Source organism: Canis lupus, chromosome 1, assembly GCF_003254725.2.
Source record: "Canis lupus dingo isolate Sandy chromosome 1, ASM325472v2, whole genome shotgun sequence".
Taxonomy (NCBI): domain Eukaryota; kingdom Metazoa; phylum Chordata; class Mammalia; order Carnivora; family Canidae; genus Canis; species Canis lupus.
The window spans coordinates 91631143-91648354 of NC_064243.1; the positions used below are offsets into that span (position 1 = coordinate 91631143).

General features: G+C 38.1%; 1 protein-coding gene across 1 annotated transcript in view; it reads right to left on the reverse strand.

The window, feature by feature from the left end:
* Positions 1-17212, reverse strand: part of LOC112643516 (histone-arginine methyltransferase CARM1-like) — a 253878-nt gene that overhangs the window by 33206 nt on the left and 203460 nt on the right. The window contains exons 7-8 of the mRNA XM_035709112.2: positions 8986-9163; positions 4013-4103 (exon numbers count right to left, since the gene is read on the reverse strand). Of these exons, the coding sequence (XP_035565005.2) occupies positions 4013-4103; positions 8986-9163 (269 nt within the window). The remainder of the gene's footprint in view (positions 1-4012; positions 4104-8985; positions 9164-17212) is intronic.

Consider the following 17212-nt stretch of genomic DNA (forward strand, 5'->3'; position numbering starts at 1 on the left):
AGTTGTCAACCCCCAGCTGGACATGTAAGTCTATGGTTCCAGGGAGAGTTCTAGGCTGGAGTTGTCACTATGGGAGTCGTTGGCATAAAGACAGTATTTACAGCCAGGAGACGCAACGAGATCAGGAGGTGAGCAGAGGCAGAAAGGGGAAGATGGGAAGAGCCAATCTGGAATCAATCCAACACGGAGAACTTGGGGCATGAGAAAGAGTCAGCAAAGGAGATGAAGTTGGGGCCAACCAGGAAGCAGGAAAACCAGGACAAGGCTCCAGAAGTAAAGCGAGGAGGCCCTGGTGCCAAATGTGAGAAAGTCAGTGAGGACTGGTAACTGCTTATATCTGATGATCTAATTTATTTGGTTCCTCAGCTACCTTCTTCATTATATACCTAAACTCATTTTTTTTTTTATCCCTCTCCTTCCTTTCAGCCAACATTGCCACTTCTGTGCCTCTTCTAATGGCAACTGTGCACGCTCTTGCCACCTGTTCCCTGCACCAATGCAACCAAAGGCCCGCATCCATTCGCCTAACGCTGAAATGTCTTCATAGAGGGAGGGAAATTACAAGGAGAGAGAAGGTGGTGAATTTTGTTAACTATATATTTTTTAAAACATTTTTTCATGTTTGTTGACTAAAAATAAAACCGTTCAAATGCACTAGCTATCAAAGACATACAGATTAAAAATAAACTGGCCACCATTTTTTTTTTTTTTTGCAAATCAAATTGGCATTTAAAAAAACATAGCCCGTATGGGCAAGACTCAGCAGACATTCTCATATACTACTGGTGGAAGTGTTAATTGGTAAAACTTTTCTACAGGGCAATTTGGCAATATATAAGAATAATTTTTTTAAAGATCCTTCTTCACACCTTTTGGTCCAGTAATTCTGCTTCTAGCAATTTATTGTAAGGAAATAATCAGAATGCAAACCAAGAGCTCTATAAAAGGATGTTCACTTTAGTATTCCTAAAGAATTTAGGATATAGAATTCTACAAAATTCTATATTCTGGTAGAGTATACAAACAATACCTTAGTGTTAATTCTTATGAAATTTATAGGATTATATTAGCAATGAAAATAATTTAATATTCCATATTGGAGCTTGAGTTGACAAATTATGATACAGTCACAAAATAAATACTCTGTAGCAAGAGAATATTGAGAAGATACAAGGACATGTCAACAAGATATTGAAATCAAAATAAAATAAAGATAAAAAGTAAGATTCTAAAAAATAAAAGAGCTACAAAATGATCTTTATATATCCTAATTTTGTAAAAAATTTAGAAAAATCAGAGAGATAACTAAGATCTTAATAGAAATTATTTGCATACTTACTTGAGATTACTAGAGTTTTTACTCATTCAAAAATATTTATGGAGGATCTACCATGTGACAGGTACTTGGGACGGAGGGTGCTTGGGATACACTGGTGAAATCCGAAAGAATCTGGGCTTTTGCAGTGCTTACATTCTATCAGGAAGGATGAAGACAATAAGTAATAATAAATAAAGGACTTATATGTCTTTTAGGAGGTGATAAGTGCTACAGCAAAAGTACAAAGCAGAAAAGGTGGGATGGGGAGTGGTATGGGATTCAGAAGAGCTGGCATTTTGGCAGACTTTACAGCGGGGAAGGGAATTAGCCATGTGAATATTGGGGGGAAAGTATCCCACATAGGAGGATAAACAAATGCAAAACCTCTAAGGTGGCTGGATGTGCCTGAAAATCGGCAAGGAAGCCTATGTGGCTGGAGCCGAATGAACATGATCCTAGGAAATGAGAAGGCTTTGGGAATGCTGGGAATAGACAGGTTAAGAAGCTATCTCAGTAATCGAGATGAGTGATGACAGTGTTGGGAACAAGGGGCAGCAGTGAATATTAGGAGAATTGGATTCTGGGTATAGTTCAAAAGAAGAACCAACAGAATCTCCTGATGGTTTAGACATGAGGACAAAGAAAGAGGGGCCTTCGAGGTTTGGGGCTTGAATGACTGGGAGGACAACGTTATCATCAACTGAGATGGAAAGATTATGAGTAGCACAGATTCAGGGAGAAGGAAGGGGAGATGAGGAGTCGAGTTTGGATGGTAAGTCTCTACATGGGGAATTGCCCAGGAGGCAGTTGGCCATAAAAAGATGGAGTTCCCAGGACATACCCTTGGGAATCATTAGCATACAGATAGCATCTGAAGCTACAGGAATGGGTGAACTCACCAAGGCAATACCTGTGGACAAAGAGGAGGTCCAAGACAATGTCCTGGGGCACTCCAACATCAGATGGAGGAGACAAGTAACAACGATGGAAGGACTGGTTAACAAAGTGACCAGCGGCAGGAAAGAAAGAAAAAGACTGTGGGGGCATTTCAAATGCTCTCAAATATGGGTAATGAGTTAATAAGCTGGCAAAGGAGCACAGATCAGTGTATTGAGCAATGTGGAGGTCAGCACACTGGTAACCTGCTTACAAGCTGTCAGGGAGGAATGTCTTAAGAAAGAAACTGAAGGAAAGAGTTGGAAACTGGAAGGATAGACAATGCTTTTTGAGGAGTTTTGCTGCAAAGGGACGAAGAGAGATGGGTGGTGGTAACTGGGGAAGTGAGAGATTAAAAAAAAGGTTATTATTTTCTTTTCAGATGAAATACATAGCAGTATGTTTGTATGCTGATGGTGAGCCTGGCCTATAAACTGTGGTCATTAATATTCGTTCTGAAGGTCTTAAGATGGGGCAGTTGGAAACTCACTCAAGGACTGCAGGACAATGTGCTCCCCCACTGCCCCGTTGGGGGCAGTAGTCTGGTCTATTCCGTTACCTGAAATCTCTGCCTCTCCAACCCTTTCACTGATTGAGGAGGTTTAAAGCGAAAATATAAACATTTCAGGTCAGCATGACCTCATGGAACAATGATCATAATTAAGGTGTCCCCCGTCACACACCAAGAGGCATCCACCCCCATTGGGAAGTATGTGGCTCAGAGTTTCAAAATTACAGATTGAGCAGAAACCACAAGATGCAAATCTGTGCTAGGAAAGCCTATTTTAAAAGAAAAAAAAAATCAGAGAGAAAGAAAAAACTTCAGTCCTTTGACCCTACTCTTCATAGAACATGTAACCTGGGAAACCAAAGTACCTCCTCGCTGTTGCTTCTTCACCAAGAGATAGGATTACAAAGAGAAAAAAAAAAAAAAAAACAGAAATCAACTGTGGATATCTATGTGTTGGAAGGCTCTGCATACGTCAGCTGGAACTCAAAGCTTAAATTTTAGCATCCATCCTCACCCATCTGCCAGTACATGCCTGTCCTCCTACACATCTAGCATTCCCACTCGGGTGGTAGCTGTTCCATTTCTCCCTCCCCTGGGTCCAATATCATCATTCTCCTGCCCTCTTTCTCATTATAAAAACCAGTACTCAGAAAAGAATGCCAAAAAGAATGCTGGCTTAGAATTGGCAGGGGTTTTGTATTCGTTCTCATTTTATAAATGAAGAAACCGAGTCTCAAAAGGTGAAGTGAGCTGTCCAAAAGCCAAGAACCTATTAGGGTGCAAACTCCAAAAAAGTTTTTTAATCAACTCATTTACATTCCGATGTACCGATTTCCGTGTCCTCTGACCAAGGTCTATTCTAACACAGAAGCCAAAGCCCTGAGCCCAGGGAATGGATGGTGGAAAGTGGGGGGGGGGGGGGCAGTGGTATGCGTGGGTGGTGCTGTTGTTTCAGCAGTAGGTGGTCTTCCAGATGCTTGATGGTTCTTGACAGGGAATGATTTCACACTCCCCTTCTCCTGCCCGGGACATTTGGCAGTGTCTGGAGACAGTTTGGGTTGTCACAACTAGGGGAAAGGCACTACTGGCAGCTAGTAGGTAGAAGCCAAGGGTGCTGCTAAACATCCTATAGTGCATGGCATCCCACCCCTACCCCCCACCAATTATATAACCCCAAATGGCAAACCCAACCCAAAACTCTGGCTTACTCTAAAGGAAATGGAATGGAAGAGAGAAGAGAACATTACCAAAAGTTGGCTCTGGAGTAGTGTTCCATGTAGAGCTGTTCATCAGAAAAGGGGGCCAAGTGGATGTCGCCAAATGTCGGGAACATCATTCCTAATGGGCAAAAGACAACAGACCCAGACGTTGACTTGCACCGCCTTCTGACTGCAGGGTACACTCACCTGCCACCTGACCAACTCCATTTTTCCTTCTATTTCAGTGTTACCCGAGAGGCTGAAACATAATTTTGCCTCAAAGTGAGGATAAAAAAAATTAGAAGGTTGGGGGAAATACAAAGACATAAATACTAATGCAAGTCACAAAGCCATGTTATGATAAAAGCTGGTGGAGTCTTAGGTGAGGCATTTAACCTGGCATATGGCCTTCTCCACTGTCGGCTTCTTCCTTTCTATCTGCCCTGTGCGAGGCATTCTGTGCACTTCCTTCATTTAAAAAAAAAAATTGTTTTGATTGTAAAAACAGCTTTGAAAATAGTACCTCCCATCATTCTATCACATAATTATCTCCATTCTCGGACTTCATCCATGTATAATCATATTGACTATCTTTTAAAGTGCCATAAGAAGCTATGCTTCTCTAGGAGTTCACCATCCTCCTTGCTGGGACCCCCACTCTTGTGTTCTGTTCCTGACATTTACAGTCACCATGGGAAAGGGCAGATTCTTTGGCAGGCAGATGAACACCTAGACTGGCATGCCTGAAGCCCAGCCCTTCCAAGCAGGGAGATACAGTGATTCGCATTATTTTTTCTTGTCATTTTTAGGGAGACTCTTTTTCATAGTCACTTATGAACCTGCACATAAAAGAAAGATTGAATTACTACTGCTAACCATATTTCAGAATTAAGTATCATCTTACAAACTGGAGATGCTGTCACAAAAATAATTCCTAAAATTTCTTGATTATGTTTAACTCTTTGCCATGAACTTTTCTATGGGTTTCCCATGTATGACTTCATTTAATCCTCATCACAATATAAAGTAGGTTCTATTATTATACCATTACTTTATACATGAGAAAACAAAGGAACAGGGAAATTTAAGTGACTCAGTCAGATAGTTAATAAGTAGAATGGGGAAATCCAGAGATGGAATCTCATCTGTGAGTCCGTGACCCCATACTGTAACTATGCTCCCTTCAATGCCTCTTAAAATAGAACAGATGGTTTTACCTAGGGAAATAAATAAAACAATCTTTATCGTTGGAGAAAAAACATGATTGTTACATTATTCACATGTGTCCACCTAAATCTCATGCACTGGTGTCAAAGCAATAATGACTGCCTAGTGGGTTTTCAATTTCAAGACAGAAAGCTATTAGACAACCTTAGAAAAGCAATATGTTGGGGCACGTGGGTGGCTCAGTGATTGAGTGTGATCCCAGGTTTCCTGGGATCAAGTCCCACATCAGGTTCCCCACAAGAAGCCTGCTTCTCCCAATGCCTCTCTCTGTGTCTCTCATGAATAAATAAATAAAATTTTTTTAAAAAGAAAGAAAAGCAATATGTATCACCAACTGTGAAAACTTGGGAAGCTTCAGAGGTGCTTTGCCCCTCAAACCTAACAGGAATTCCAAAGATATAAAATGGAGGGGAGGAAGTCATTAAAGGTAAAAATACAAGAAAAATTCTCAGAGTTGAAGAAGATGAGCCTTCTGATGAAACACTCTCATTTCATGCCCAACACACAAATTTTAAAAGCTTTTCACAGTAAGAAGGCTAGAAATAAAGCAAGATACTAAAAGCATCCAGAGGGGGAAATGATGTCACTCTAAAGGAATAAGAGTCAGGGGGTCATGAGGCCTCTCAACAGCAACACTGGAAACCAAAAACCATAGAGAGATGTCTTGAAAATACTGAGTTAAAATTGTGTCCAAGTTCAAATTTTCTTTTTTTTTTTAATTTTTTATTTATTTATTTATGATAGTCACAGAGAGAGAGAGAGAGAGAGAGGCAGAGACACAGGCAGAGGGAGAAGCAGGCTCCATGCACCAGGAGCCCGACGTGGGACTCGATCCCGGGTCTCCAGGATCGCGCCCTGGGCCAAAGGCAGGCGCCAAACCGCTGCGCCACCCAGGGATCCCCAAGTTCAAATTTTCTACCCTGCAAGATGATAATACAAGGGATCCATAAAAAGTAACTTCTCAAGTGCCCTTTCTCCAAAAGCTGTCAGAGAATACTCTTTGCTAAAATGATGGTGAACACCAGCAAAGAAGAAGACAAAAGAATGATGATGGAAAGTCAAGCATGGCAGGCATGCAGCAGAGCTGGAGAACCACATTATGTGTGGGAGGGGAGGACAGAGCATCCACAGGAGGAAGGCTTCTATAGACAAAATATTGATGGGATCTATCAGACCTCTTGAAGCATGGAAACAATTAATGAGTATAGGAAAAACCAAGCTAATGAAAAATAACTAAGAAAAACACAAGATTTCATGAGAAAATACAAAATCCTATGCACTCACTAAACTACCTGACTCTGTATGGAACAATACAAACATTGTCATAATAACATAAACACTGATTACTGAGTTAACCAAATGATGATCTCAGTCCATATTTCTTCATATTAAATGATGTCCCCAAAGCTCTGTGAAGTAACAGATTTTTGCACGTTTGCAGCAACATCATCTGATGGCAAAACCTGACCTGAACTGACATGAGTTTATTTATAGTCATTATTTATACCACTCGGTATCCATATTCATATGGTTTGTTGCAGAAATGTAATGTGTTTCATTACAGAGTGTTGCTTCAGACTCCACTGGAGGCATTAAGTAATCCACGGTATATGACTGTATTACCTTTCCAAAGTCCTCTGGATTCAGGATTCCGAAACATATCTGGCCTCAAGGGTTTGGAAAAGGAATTGAGGACCTGCATAAATATATCGAGAAGACAGGGGCAGGGAGCAAGGATACATCAAGCAGGGAGGAAAATGCTATGTAGGAGAGCAAATTTCTCAACCAGAGGGTGACAAAAATAGCAGTATGATAATTTTGTATCAAAATATATAGGTAAGTGATGGAAGAAGTCCAGAATGGAGCGGAAAAGGAAAGCTTTTGGGGAGTAGTCTCAGGACAGGAAGAGGTGGAGCAGGGGTAAGGTTACCATTTTTTCATCAGAAGCCTTTTTTTATTATTTGATGTAAATTACATCTTATTTTGCTGAAAAAAATAATTTGGAAAAAAAACAAAAAACAAAAATAAAAATAATTAGGGAAAAAAAATCAAGCCTGCTTCCCTCAGGAAGACACGGATTAAAAAGGAGATAAAATCACAGGTATTCATTTCTCCTGTCTAGTTAAAGATACACAGCCCAGTAAAAATTTCGTATCTATTTCAAATATCTGGGGGGAAAAGGATGCCCAGATATTAAGTCTCAATATTCAGCTTAGCGGGGCTCAGTAGACGCATGTGAATTAACCATGTTCAGAAACTCACCAATAGCAAATATCTAGCCATTTGAAAAACAAATCCAGACAAAAATACAAAAATTCTTTCTGAGGGGCATTGAGTAGGAAATCTATGCAGCCTGTTCCTTTATGCTCATTTCCATAGTTCAATTTCATCATATAAACACAAGGCTTCCAAGACCATCCTGGCTGTTTGACTACAGGCATACTAATGAAGTTTGTGACACAGGTACACTTTGTCTGTTTGTTTATTTTTGCATGAGTTTTCTTTTTTTAAGTGCCTATCTCTGAATCCCTACATTTCGAAGCATGCAGGAAATTATAGATGAGCCTCAAGCTTTACTTACATGCACACACTGGTATGCGTATACCACATTAACGTGGTGAGCAATTGCTGCACTGGTGGTTGCTATTTTGTCTGCACTGGCTATCAAGGTAGGGAGCCACATCATGGGTAACGTGCTACAATTTTAATGGGAGATGCAACTTTTAAAATTGGCCAGTTACTTTCTACGCTTCATTTGGAAAAACATTTTGTGAAAATGTGTCTACTCTCTCCAGTAAAGAGCAGAAAGTTAGCATGTGCGCAGGAGTCTTCAGGGTGAGACAGACCTGGGTTCACATCCCTGCTCTGTCATTTACCAGAGGCGTGCCCCTACCAAGTTGCTTTCTCCCACTCTGCCTCCATTTTCTCTTTGTAAATTGGGGAAGGTAATGGTACCTCCCAGTAAACCAGGTCTCAATCTTGGTACTGTTGACATTGTAGGCTAGATAACTCTTTGATGGGGCAGGGGTCTGTCCTATACTCTGAAGGATGTTTAGCAGCATACCTGGCTTCTCCCACTGGATTCCAATACTACCCTTCTCCCAGCTGTGACAAACTAAAATGTCCCCAGACACTGCCAAACATCCCGTCAAAGGAGTGTAAAATCACCAAGAACCTCAGCACTGATCTTTCAAATAAATTAAAAACCTCCACCATTCACACTTGCTAAGGTTTTCATAAATTAATTTATGCAGATTGCTTAGTGCTTGTAGACACCTGATAAGCACAAAAGAAATATTGGATTTTATATTATTATCTCAATTATATGTACCGATCTCAGGGAAAGAGAGACATAGTTGGGGAAGAATATGTCAGAAAGGACAGGGACTCAGAGAGTTTCTCACATTATAGAAAACCAACACTTAAAAGGGCTTCAGGGATTTATTTTAGAGATTATTTTAAAAATACAGATGAGAAAACCAAAGTCAAAAGGCCAAGTGGTTGGTGAAGTTCATTAGGGAAGAAAGTGATAGAATGGGACAGAAACACATAGCTCCGAACTGGTCCCCTGTACCATATTTAATACCATGCAGCCCTCCAGCACCTATAGCCTTATGGCTGGAGACTAGATCATCTGTTATGGAAGATTAAGATGAGAAAATTAAAAAAAAACTGGTATAATAGAAATGTCCTCTCCTCTTTTCCATCCAAAATTAAATATGAGGGAAAGAGGATGGCAAATTCTTGTGGAAATGTCAGCTTCTATCCTCTGAACCAGGAACTGGCCAACTCACCATTTGCTTTCAGCCATTTTTTGGAATGAAGGTAACTCTCCAGCATCCTTTCATTAAACAGCATGTATCCCATCGGTTCTGAAATGATCACATCTACAGCTTCAGGAAGAGAGATGTCTTCAATTTTCCCTGGCAGAACAATGATCTTGTCAGAAAGGTGGTTATTTTTCACCAGCATCTGAAAAAAGATAAAACAGGGGACTAGTATTGTTATACAGACTCTTACAAAAAAATAAGCTTTACAGATTAAGGGTTGACATAGTGATAGGGATGAGAGGGAATTGACATATCTGTGTCTATAAAATGCTTTAGAAAATAAACTTATTTTTCTTATTGTAACACATATTTCGTGTTTATTATAGGTAATTTAGAAGACACACATATGCAAGGAATAAAAACATCTATAATTGTACCACATATAAATAATACCTACTAATACTTTGATGTATACTCCTCCAGACTCTACATAAACACTCACATGTGTGTGTGCACATGGGTGTGTGAATGTGTATTGTCTGGGCATGTGTGTATATATATGTGCATGTGCTTTTGGGGGAATTATTTTTAATTAATGGTTTCAGTTTATTTCCCATCATTCTACCTGGAATAAAGATGCCAAAAAGCACTGTACAATAATCTTGCACAAATTAATGATCCTGATCCTCATTAAATTATCCTGTGGTCTTTTGATTCCAGAAATAAATAATAGCATGTTCATTAACCTTTCTTTAGAAGCATATTTTATAGTTATGTACTCATTTTTCCTTGATGTCCTCTGCATTCTATTTAATAACTTTCAATTCCCTTAAAACTGGGACCTTGAAGAGATATGTGTTTATTATATTTCTAATATATTTCTTCTTAATGCCAAATATGACAAAGAAATTGCATTATTACATTTATGTCTTTCTACTGCCTGAAAAATGTATTTCCTAATAAACATCTTGAATGCACCAGCATAAAAATATACAGTATACTCATTTTCCAGTTGTGGCTTCCTGAGACTCTTAGATCTGTGCTCACTGTATTTATACACAGAGACCTTCCATTTTGTATTTTCATAACTTGACCCCTTTCTTCATCATAAATGCAGCATGCCATGCATTTGTCGTGAGTCAGTTGTATTTTTTCCATTTCTGATCACCTTTTCACAGAGCTAGGGTACCTTTCACCTTGAGTCCTTTCTTCTAGGCTGTTGTTCACCAACACATGCCCCATAAGCTTATTAAATGTCTTTTCTACTTATACTTTTTAAAAAAGAAATAAAATAATTTCTGATCTAAGGAAAAACAATTAAAAAAGTGTCTGAACATGTCCTGCACTGTCAACCTTTATCCACTGTTGTTAATGTTTAAGCCTAAAGACTCTTGGAATTCTGTTGTATCATCGTTCCACACATGGAAGTCCAGTTCAGGGGACTCATGGCATTCTCCCTTGTGGAGACAAAGCCCAAAGGTTACAGCTTTTGGTGCCCTGCTGTTTTCTGCACACTCTCTTGTGTGAGGATCCACTCATTTGCACAGCTCTACTGTGGCTCCATTGTGGATAAACACCCAAACTACATCCTTAGGTTCTCACCTGAGCTCCACCATCAATAGACATATCCACCAACATGCTTTGTCGCTTCATTATCAATAAGTAAAGAGCCTGCCCCAGCTTCTTCTTGAAAACTAACCGTTCCTCTAGGCTTTCTAAAAACTTCTATATAATCTTGTATTTCCTTGGTTCTGTTTTGGTCACGAATATGATAATCCTCAGTATCCTGGGGGCATAGTTGCTTCCCACAGACAATTAGTAACTATGTTTTCTTATTTCTTCCTTCTGGATATGTCTCATTTCCACCTTTTCCTTTCTGCCTGCATCAGCTTGTCCAATCTTAATAGCTTCAAATATGGATTTTAAAAATAGCATTTACATAACAAAAAGAATAATAGTAGTGCCTGCTACATAGGCTTGCTTGAAGATAAAACAAGATAAAGCATATTGATGGCTATATAAGTGTTAAAGTTATTTTATTGCCTATTATTTTACTAAAGAATACTATTCACTAGAAAAGGGAAATGCAGATGAGCAAAAACATGAAAATAGAGATCATTTGTACTGCTCTATCCAGATGTAGACGAAGTATATTCCTTAGCAGACATGCAAATATATCTCTGTTTATAAAAATGTGTAACAGGGGAGCCTGGTGGCTCAATGGTTCAGCATCTGCCTTTGGCTCAGGTTATGCTCCTGGGGTCCTGGGACTGAGTCCTGCATCAGGTTCCCCAGAGGGAGCCTGCTTCTCCCTCTGCCTGTGTCTCTGCCTCTCTCTCTCTCTCTGTCTCTCATGAATAAATAAATAAAATCTTTAAAAAATTAAAAATGTATAATATTTTATTTGACAGCTTGAGATAGTGGAGCTGGGAGCTCAGACCACACTACATCCTGCCTAGCTCCTGATGAGGACAAAAGGCATCAATATCTCCGTCCTGACAGAGCTGTTAGAAAGTTCTGTTTTAAATATCACTCTGTAGAGTTTTCTACAACACAATTTCTACTGGCTATACTGTATTTTATAAAAATACTCTGATCCATTTACTCAACACCATGCTATTGGACATTCGGGTTATATTAAATTTTTCATTATGACAATGTATTGACAAATAATGCAGTTATTTGCATTATTTCCCATTGCTTCCTTCAAATTTAAAGAGTATGCAAATTTTAAAGGTTTCTGATACACATTGCTCTATTGCCTGCCACAAAGGGACTCCACTTCCAGATTTTGAGCCCTTTCTAAATTCTGTTTGTGGAGTATGAGACTGTCCACATGTCAGTATATAAAGCTGCCTCATTAACTTGGACTAGAATGTTGGGAGGGGAGCTTTTCTAAGTTTTGCTGGAGGGACCAATATGAAAGGATATCCAAGTGAGCATGATATTACTCAATATGGAGAGTTTACAGAAAATAATCGTAGGGTACTGATCCCTCAGAAACATCAGAGATATAACAAGGCTTTGGAGAAAAGATTGTATGAGCTGTCAGAAGGGCAATTTGGGATTCACAGGAAAGAATTCTGAGCCTCATTATTTTCACTGCTAAAGAAGGAAATACCACATTTATGGAAGTGGGCAAACAGTCCTAGCTCTAAGTCACTGCATCATGTGACTTAATTTACTGTGAATCAGATTCAAAGAACACTAGATCAGGAATCTGAAAATATGAATTCTGGTTCTCCCTTTACTACCAAAGAGTTGTGTGACCCTGGGGAAGTCACTTAAGCCCTATAAATTTTGGTCTCCTTCCTTGCAAAATTAAAGTTTAAAACTGGAGAGTTGTTCTCAGGCTCTTTCGAGTTCTAACATTTTATGATTAGAAGAAAGCCAAATTTCCCCAAAATATATTCCTGGAGTCCACGAACACAAGAGCTTCATGATCAAATAATTTTGGAACTTCTCTATAATACATATCCCTCTTTTACAAATTCAGGGTCCATTAGCATACTAATTGCTTTGAAGAGTTTTGCAGAAAAGAAAACCATTTGTCTTGGTTAAATCAAAGACATGCAAACTTATTTGGTTACTTTGCAGTTCTTTTTTCTCACTGAACAGTTATTTATCTCCTGCAGATCAACCTTTGGAAAACAATGAAAGGAGTTTATTTGATAACCTTAAGTTTGATTACAATTCTTTGATGCAGATGTCTGTAAACAGGACATAAACTCCAGCAATAATTGCTAAGCCATGAGAAGAGCTAATTCTGGACATTAGACACACTCTAGTCTCTGAGTCAATGTTGTTTGCCTTCCCTTCACTTTTATTTTACAGCATTCTTGGTACAGATAATACTGTGCTAGGCTGTCACCTCATATACCATTCTTCCAAAACCAAAACTCAGTAGAACTATCTTTTCCAGGAAAAAATGAGTCTCAATACATGTCTCCAAGTGCTGGAAAAGACTGCTAAGCCAGAGGAAGGTGTCATCATATTCCATGTTCACTGCTGTATAGATTTTGCCTGTGTGACCTGGTCCTTCTCTAAGAGTTCAGGAAAGAGGGAATCTCTTTTCCCAGACACCATCAAGGTACAGGCAAACCCACATCATGCTGTTTGCTTCTGTTTCCTTGTAATTATACTGGATTTCAAAAACTTATCAAGAGTTCTGTTGCTTCTATTAGTTGCTAAAGCTGTGTGCACACATGCATGTGTGCACATGTGCATGCACGTTCATGTGTGCACACACACATGCACATGAACACACATGCACACACTTTAGGTGTTGGCAGCAGAATTCATCCTCTTAGTGTCATTGTAACTTCCCAGGTAGATCAGGGTAATAATTTCACTTGGTACGCTGTGATTCTTGTCCTACTTAGGAGGTTTTTCATTGAGTTACACGTGTTGAAAATGCATTGTTCAGTATGGAAGCTGAATTAGGCTTAGAAGCCACACTACACAACAGAGTATTTAATTATATTCTGTCTCAAAGAGGTGGGAAGAGCAAGTGTTTCAGAGGTGAAAGATTTGGGTGCTAGTGTTGAATTCTCCACCTAGGAGCTGTAAGACTGTGGCCAAAACACGTAATTTCTTGGAAGTCCTTTTATTCATCTATAAAATTAGGGTAATAATGGCACCAATCCCTTCAGTGTCATTTCAAGGATCAAATTAAATGAGAAAGTACAGAGAGATATATCAATCAAAGAGAATATAGATGAAATTGAGCAAGAGTTTAAAGATAAGATGATTAAGACAATAAAACTGAGCTTAAATGAGAGACTTTGGTTGCAAAGAAACAAATCAAGAAGTAAAGCAACATAATTATGGAGTAATACATAGCTAATAGGCGGGAAGAAAATATATTGAATTCAAATTATTTATAACCATTTGGCATCCATAAAGCTGAAGAGGTGCTCCTTCTGTAACTCAGAAATACCACTGCCTAGAAATTCACATTCTAGAGGAATATTTGAACACATATACAAGATAAGCTATACTAAATTTTTTATAATAATATTGGGAATTATAAGATACAAATTTACAATAAGCCAGAAATAACTATTGACAGGAAATGAATGAATAAATAGTGGCACGTCCATTGTAGGGATACTATTCAACAGTGAGAAAGAACCAGAGGTACCTATGTTAACATAAATTAATTTCACAAACAGAATTTTAGGGGGGAAAATCAGGCTGCTGAAGAATATATAGCATGATTTCTTTTATTTAAAAAAGGTCAAATGTTTTCAAAGGTAGACTGTATTGACTAGGATATACTAAATTATATTTTTAAACTTTTTAATGTTAAAACTTAAGATGTTGGTAGCTTTTGAGAGCACAAGGAAGAGGTGAAATCAGGGAGAGGCAAATAGGAATTTTAGACTGGTCTAGTTCTTCCACCGGGTTTTAGGGGATATATGTGCTCATTTGGTTAGTATTCTTCATATCTTGCATTTACACTCATACCCCCTTTTGTATGCATGAAATATTTTATAATAGTAAGTTTAAAGTTATCCTATTAATAGAGAAGTTTGAGATAGCCATAATGAATGCAGAGTAATAAGGCAAACTGATTTCTGCAATTAGAAAGAAGTTAGTAGGCATGGAAGACAGATCAAAACAGCAGTAAAGGAAATTATGTCTCAGATGTATAGGAAAATAGAATGCAAAAAAAAAAAAATCACTGAAAAAATAAAAGAAAATCCCCCCCAATAAAAATCAATTCTGTTCAAGATCTTGGGTTAAAGAAGAATGTGGGCAGCCCAGGTGGCTCAGGGGCTTAGCGCTGCCTTTGGCTCAGGGAGTGATCCTGGAGACCCAGGATGGAGTCCCATATTGGGCTCCCTGCATGGAGCCTGCTTCTGTCTCTGCCTCTCTCTCTCTCTCTCTCTCTCTCTCTCTGTGTGTCTCATGAATAAATAAATAAAATCTAAAAAAAAAATTAAAAAAAAATAAAGAGAAAAGAATGAATTCCTTGAGCACTCAGGAAGAAAAACAGATCACCTTAAATGTGAAAGAGAATCAGGCTGGCATTAGAGTCCTTTTGAGTCATACGCATGTTAAGAAATTTCTACAAAATCTAGAAGAAAAAAAATTATGACCAAAAGAAGACTGAATCCAGAGAAAGCTCTATTCACATTTCCAACATGAAAGAACTCAGGGCATATATATCCAAAATATATAAAGAACTTACACAACTCAACACCAAAAAATCAAATAATCCAATTAAAACTAAGGCATGGGCAGAAGACATGAACATACATTTTTCCAAAGAAGACATCCAGATGGCCAACAGACATGCGAAGAGATGCTCAACATCACTCATCATCAGAGAAATATTAATCAAAACCACAATGATATATCATTTTATACCTGTCAGAATAGCTAAAATCAACAACACAAGAAACAACAAGTGTTGGTGAGGATGTAGAGAAAAAGAAATCCCCATGCAGTGGTAGTGGGAATGTAAACTGGTACAGTCACTGTGAAAAACAGTATCGAGGCTCCTCAAAAAATTAAAAATAGATCTACCCTATAATCCAGGGATCATGCTACTGGGTATTTACCCAAATATGAAAACACTAATTCAAAAAGATATATGCACCCCTACATTTACTGCAGCATTATTTACAATAGCCAAAACATGGAAGCAACCCAAGTGTCCATCAAAAGATGAAGAGATGTGTGTGTGTGTGTGTGTATTTATCTATCTATCTTCCATCTATAATGGAAGATAGATAGATAGATAGATAGATAGATAGATAGATAGAAAGAAAGAAAATGGAATCTTACCCAGCCATAAAAAGAATTAAATCTGACATTTGCAACAATATGGACAGATTTAGAGGATATAAATACTAAGTGAAATAAGTCAATCAGTCAAAGACAAATACCAAATGATTTTACTCATATGTAAATTTAAGAAAAAATACAAATGAACAAAGAAAAAAGAGACAAACCAAAAAAAAAAAAAAAGACTCTTTACAGAACAAACTGATGGGTTTTTTTTTTTAGAGGGGAGGCAAGTGGTGGGATGGATGAAATAGATGATTAGGGGTGAAGAGTACACTTATCATGATGAGCACTGAGTATTATACAGAATTGTTGAATCATTATATTATACACCTAAAACTAATATAAACACTGTACATTAATTATACTGGAATTTTTTCAAAGTTAATTTACATCAACATACATTATGGCAAAATTTAACATAGAGGAGTAAAGAGAAAGATCCCCTGAACTTTCAAAGTTAAAAAAACACCTCAAATGAACAAGAATCATACCAATACCAGAATTCTTATCAGCAACATAAGACATTAGCAGATAATGAAGCAAGTTCTGAGGGAAAGTGACTTGCTGAGCGTAAAATTTTAAAAGTGTGATGGAACAGAAAACATCTTCAGAAACAAAAAGCCTCAAAAGTCTTTTCATCACAAATGAAAAAATGCAAGGGATCAGTCAAGAGGAAGAAATATTAGAGAAAGGATAATAGAGATAAAAGAAACAATATACATTAAAGGAGGGAATCTGAACAGAAATAAGTCTGTATTTTATACACAGAACATTCTTCTCACAGTAGCAAGTGTTCAGTGATACCGGATTACATTTCCTTTTCTTTGGGCCCAACGAAACTACTTGGTTCCACAGTGAAAGACATATGTGGTCATTATACTTAATATGCTTTTCCAGAGGGTTGAAATTTTCAGAAGCAACCTACAAACATTAAAGACTCAGTGAAATAGTCTCAATTTTGAGAATCTAGAATTGAGAATCTAGAAATAATCTACTAAAGAAAGTTGGGAGTTGTACCAGAAGAGATTTCCTCTTCATTATACTAGGAGTCAACACTGTCTCCAAAGTAGATAATTTAGGAAAGAGAAGAATGGGTATTATGACATAAAGTTATCATGGTAATCAGCTAAAGAACTAACCCCCCCCCCAAAAAAAAACCCCAACAAAACAAAACCCCAGAAATATTGAGTAATGTGAGCAGGCATGGGGGAGGGGGGATGGAGATGGTTACTTTTTAAAAAAACCCTTGATCAAATCTACAGTTTGATTCCCCTTTCTCCTGTACAGGTATTACTTTAATTTAAATGTAAAAAAGAAGTCAGTAAGCAGTCGTGCAAACAGCAGGACACCTAATTAATCTTTCTTTTATTCTCTTCTCTCAGACCCCATTCCTTAATGGGCAATTCTGAACATCTGTCCGAACGTTTGAAAAAGCAATACAAACCCTATCAGT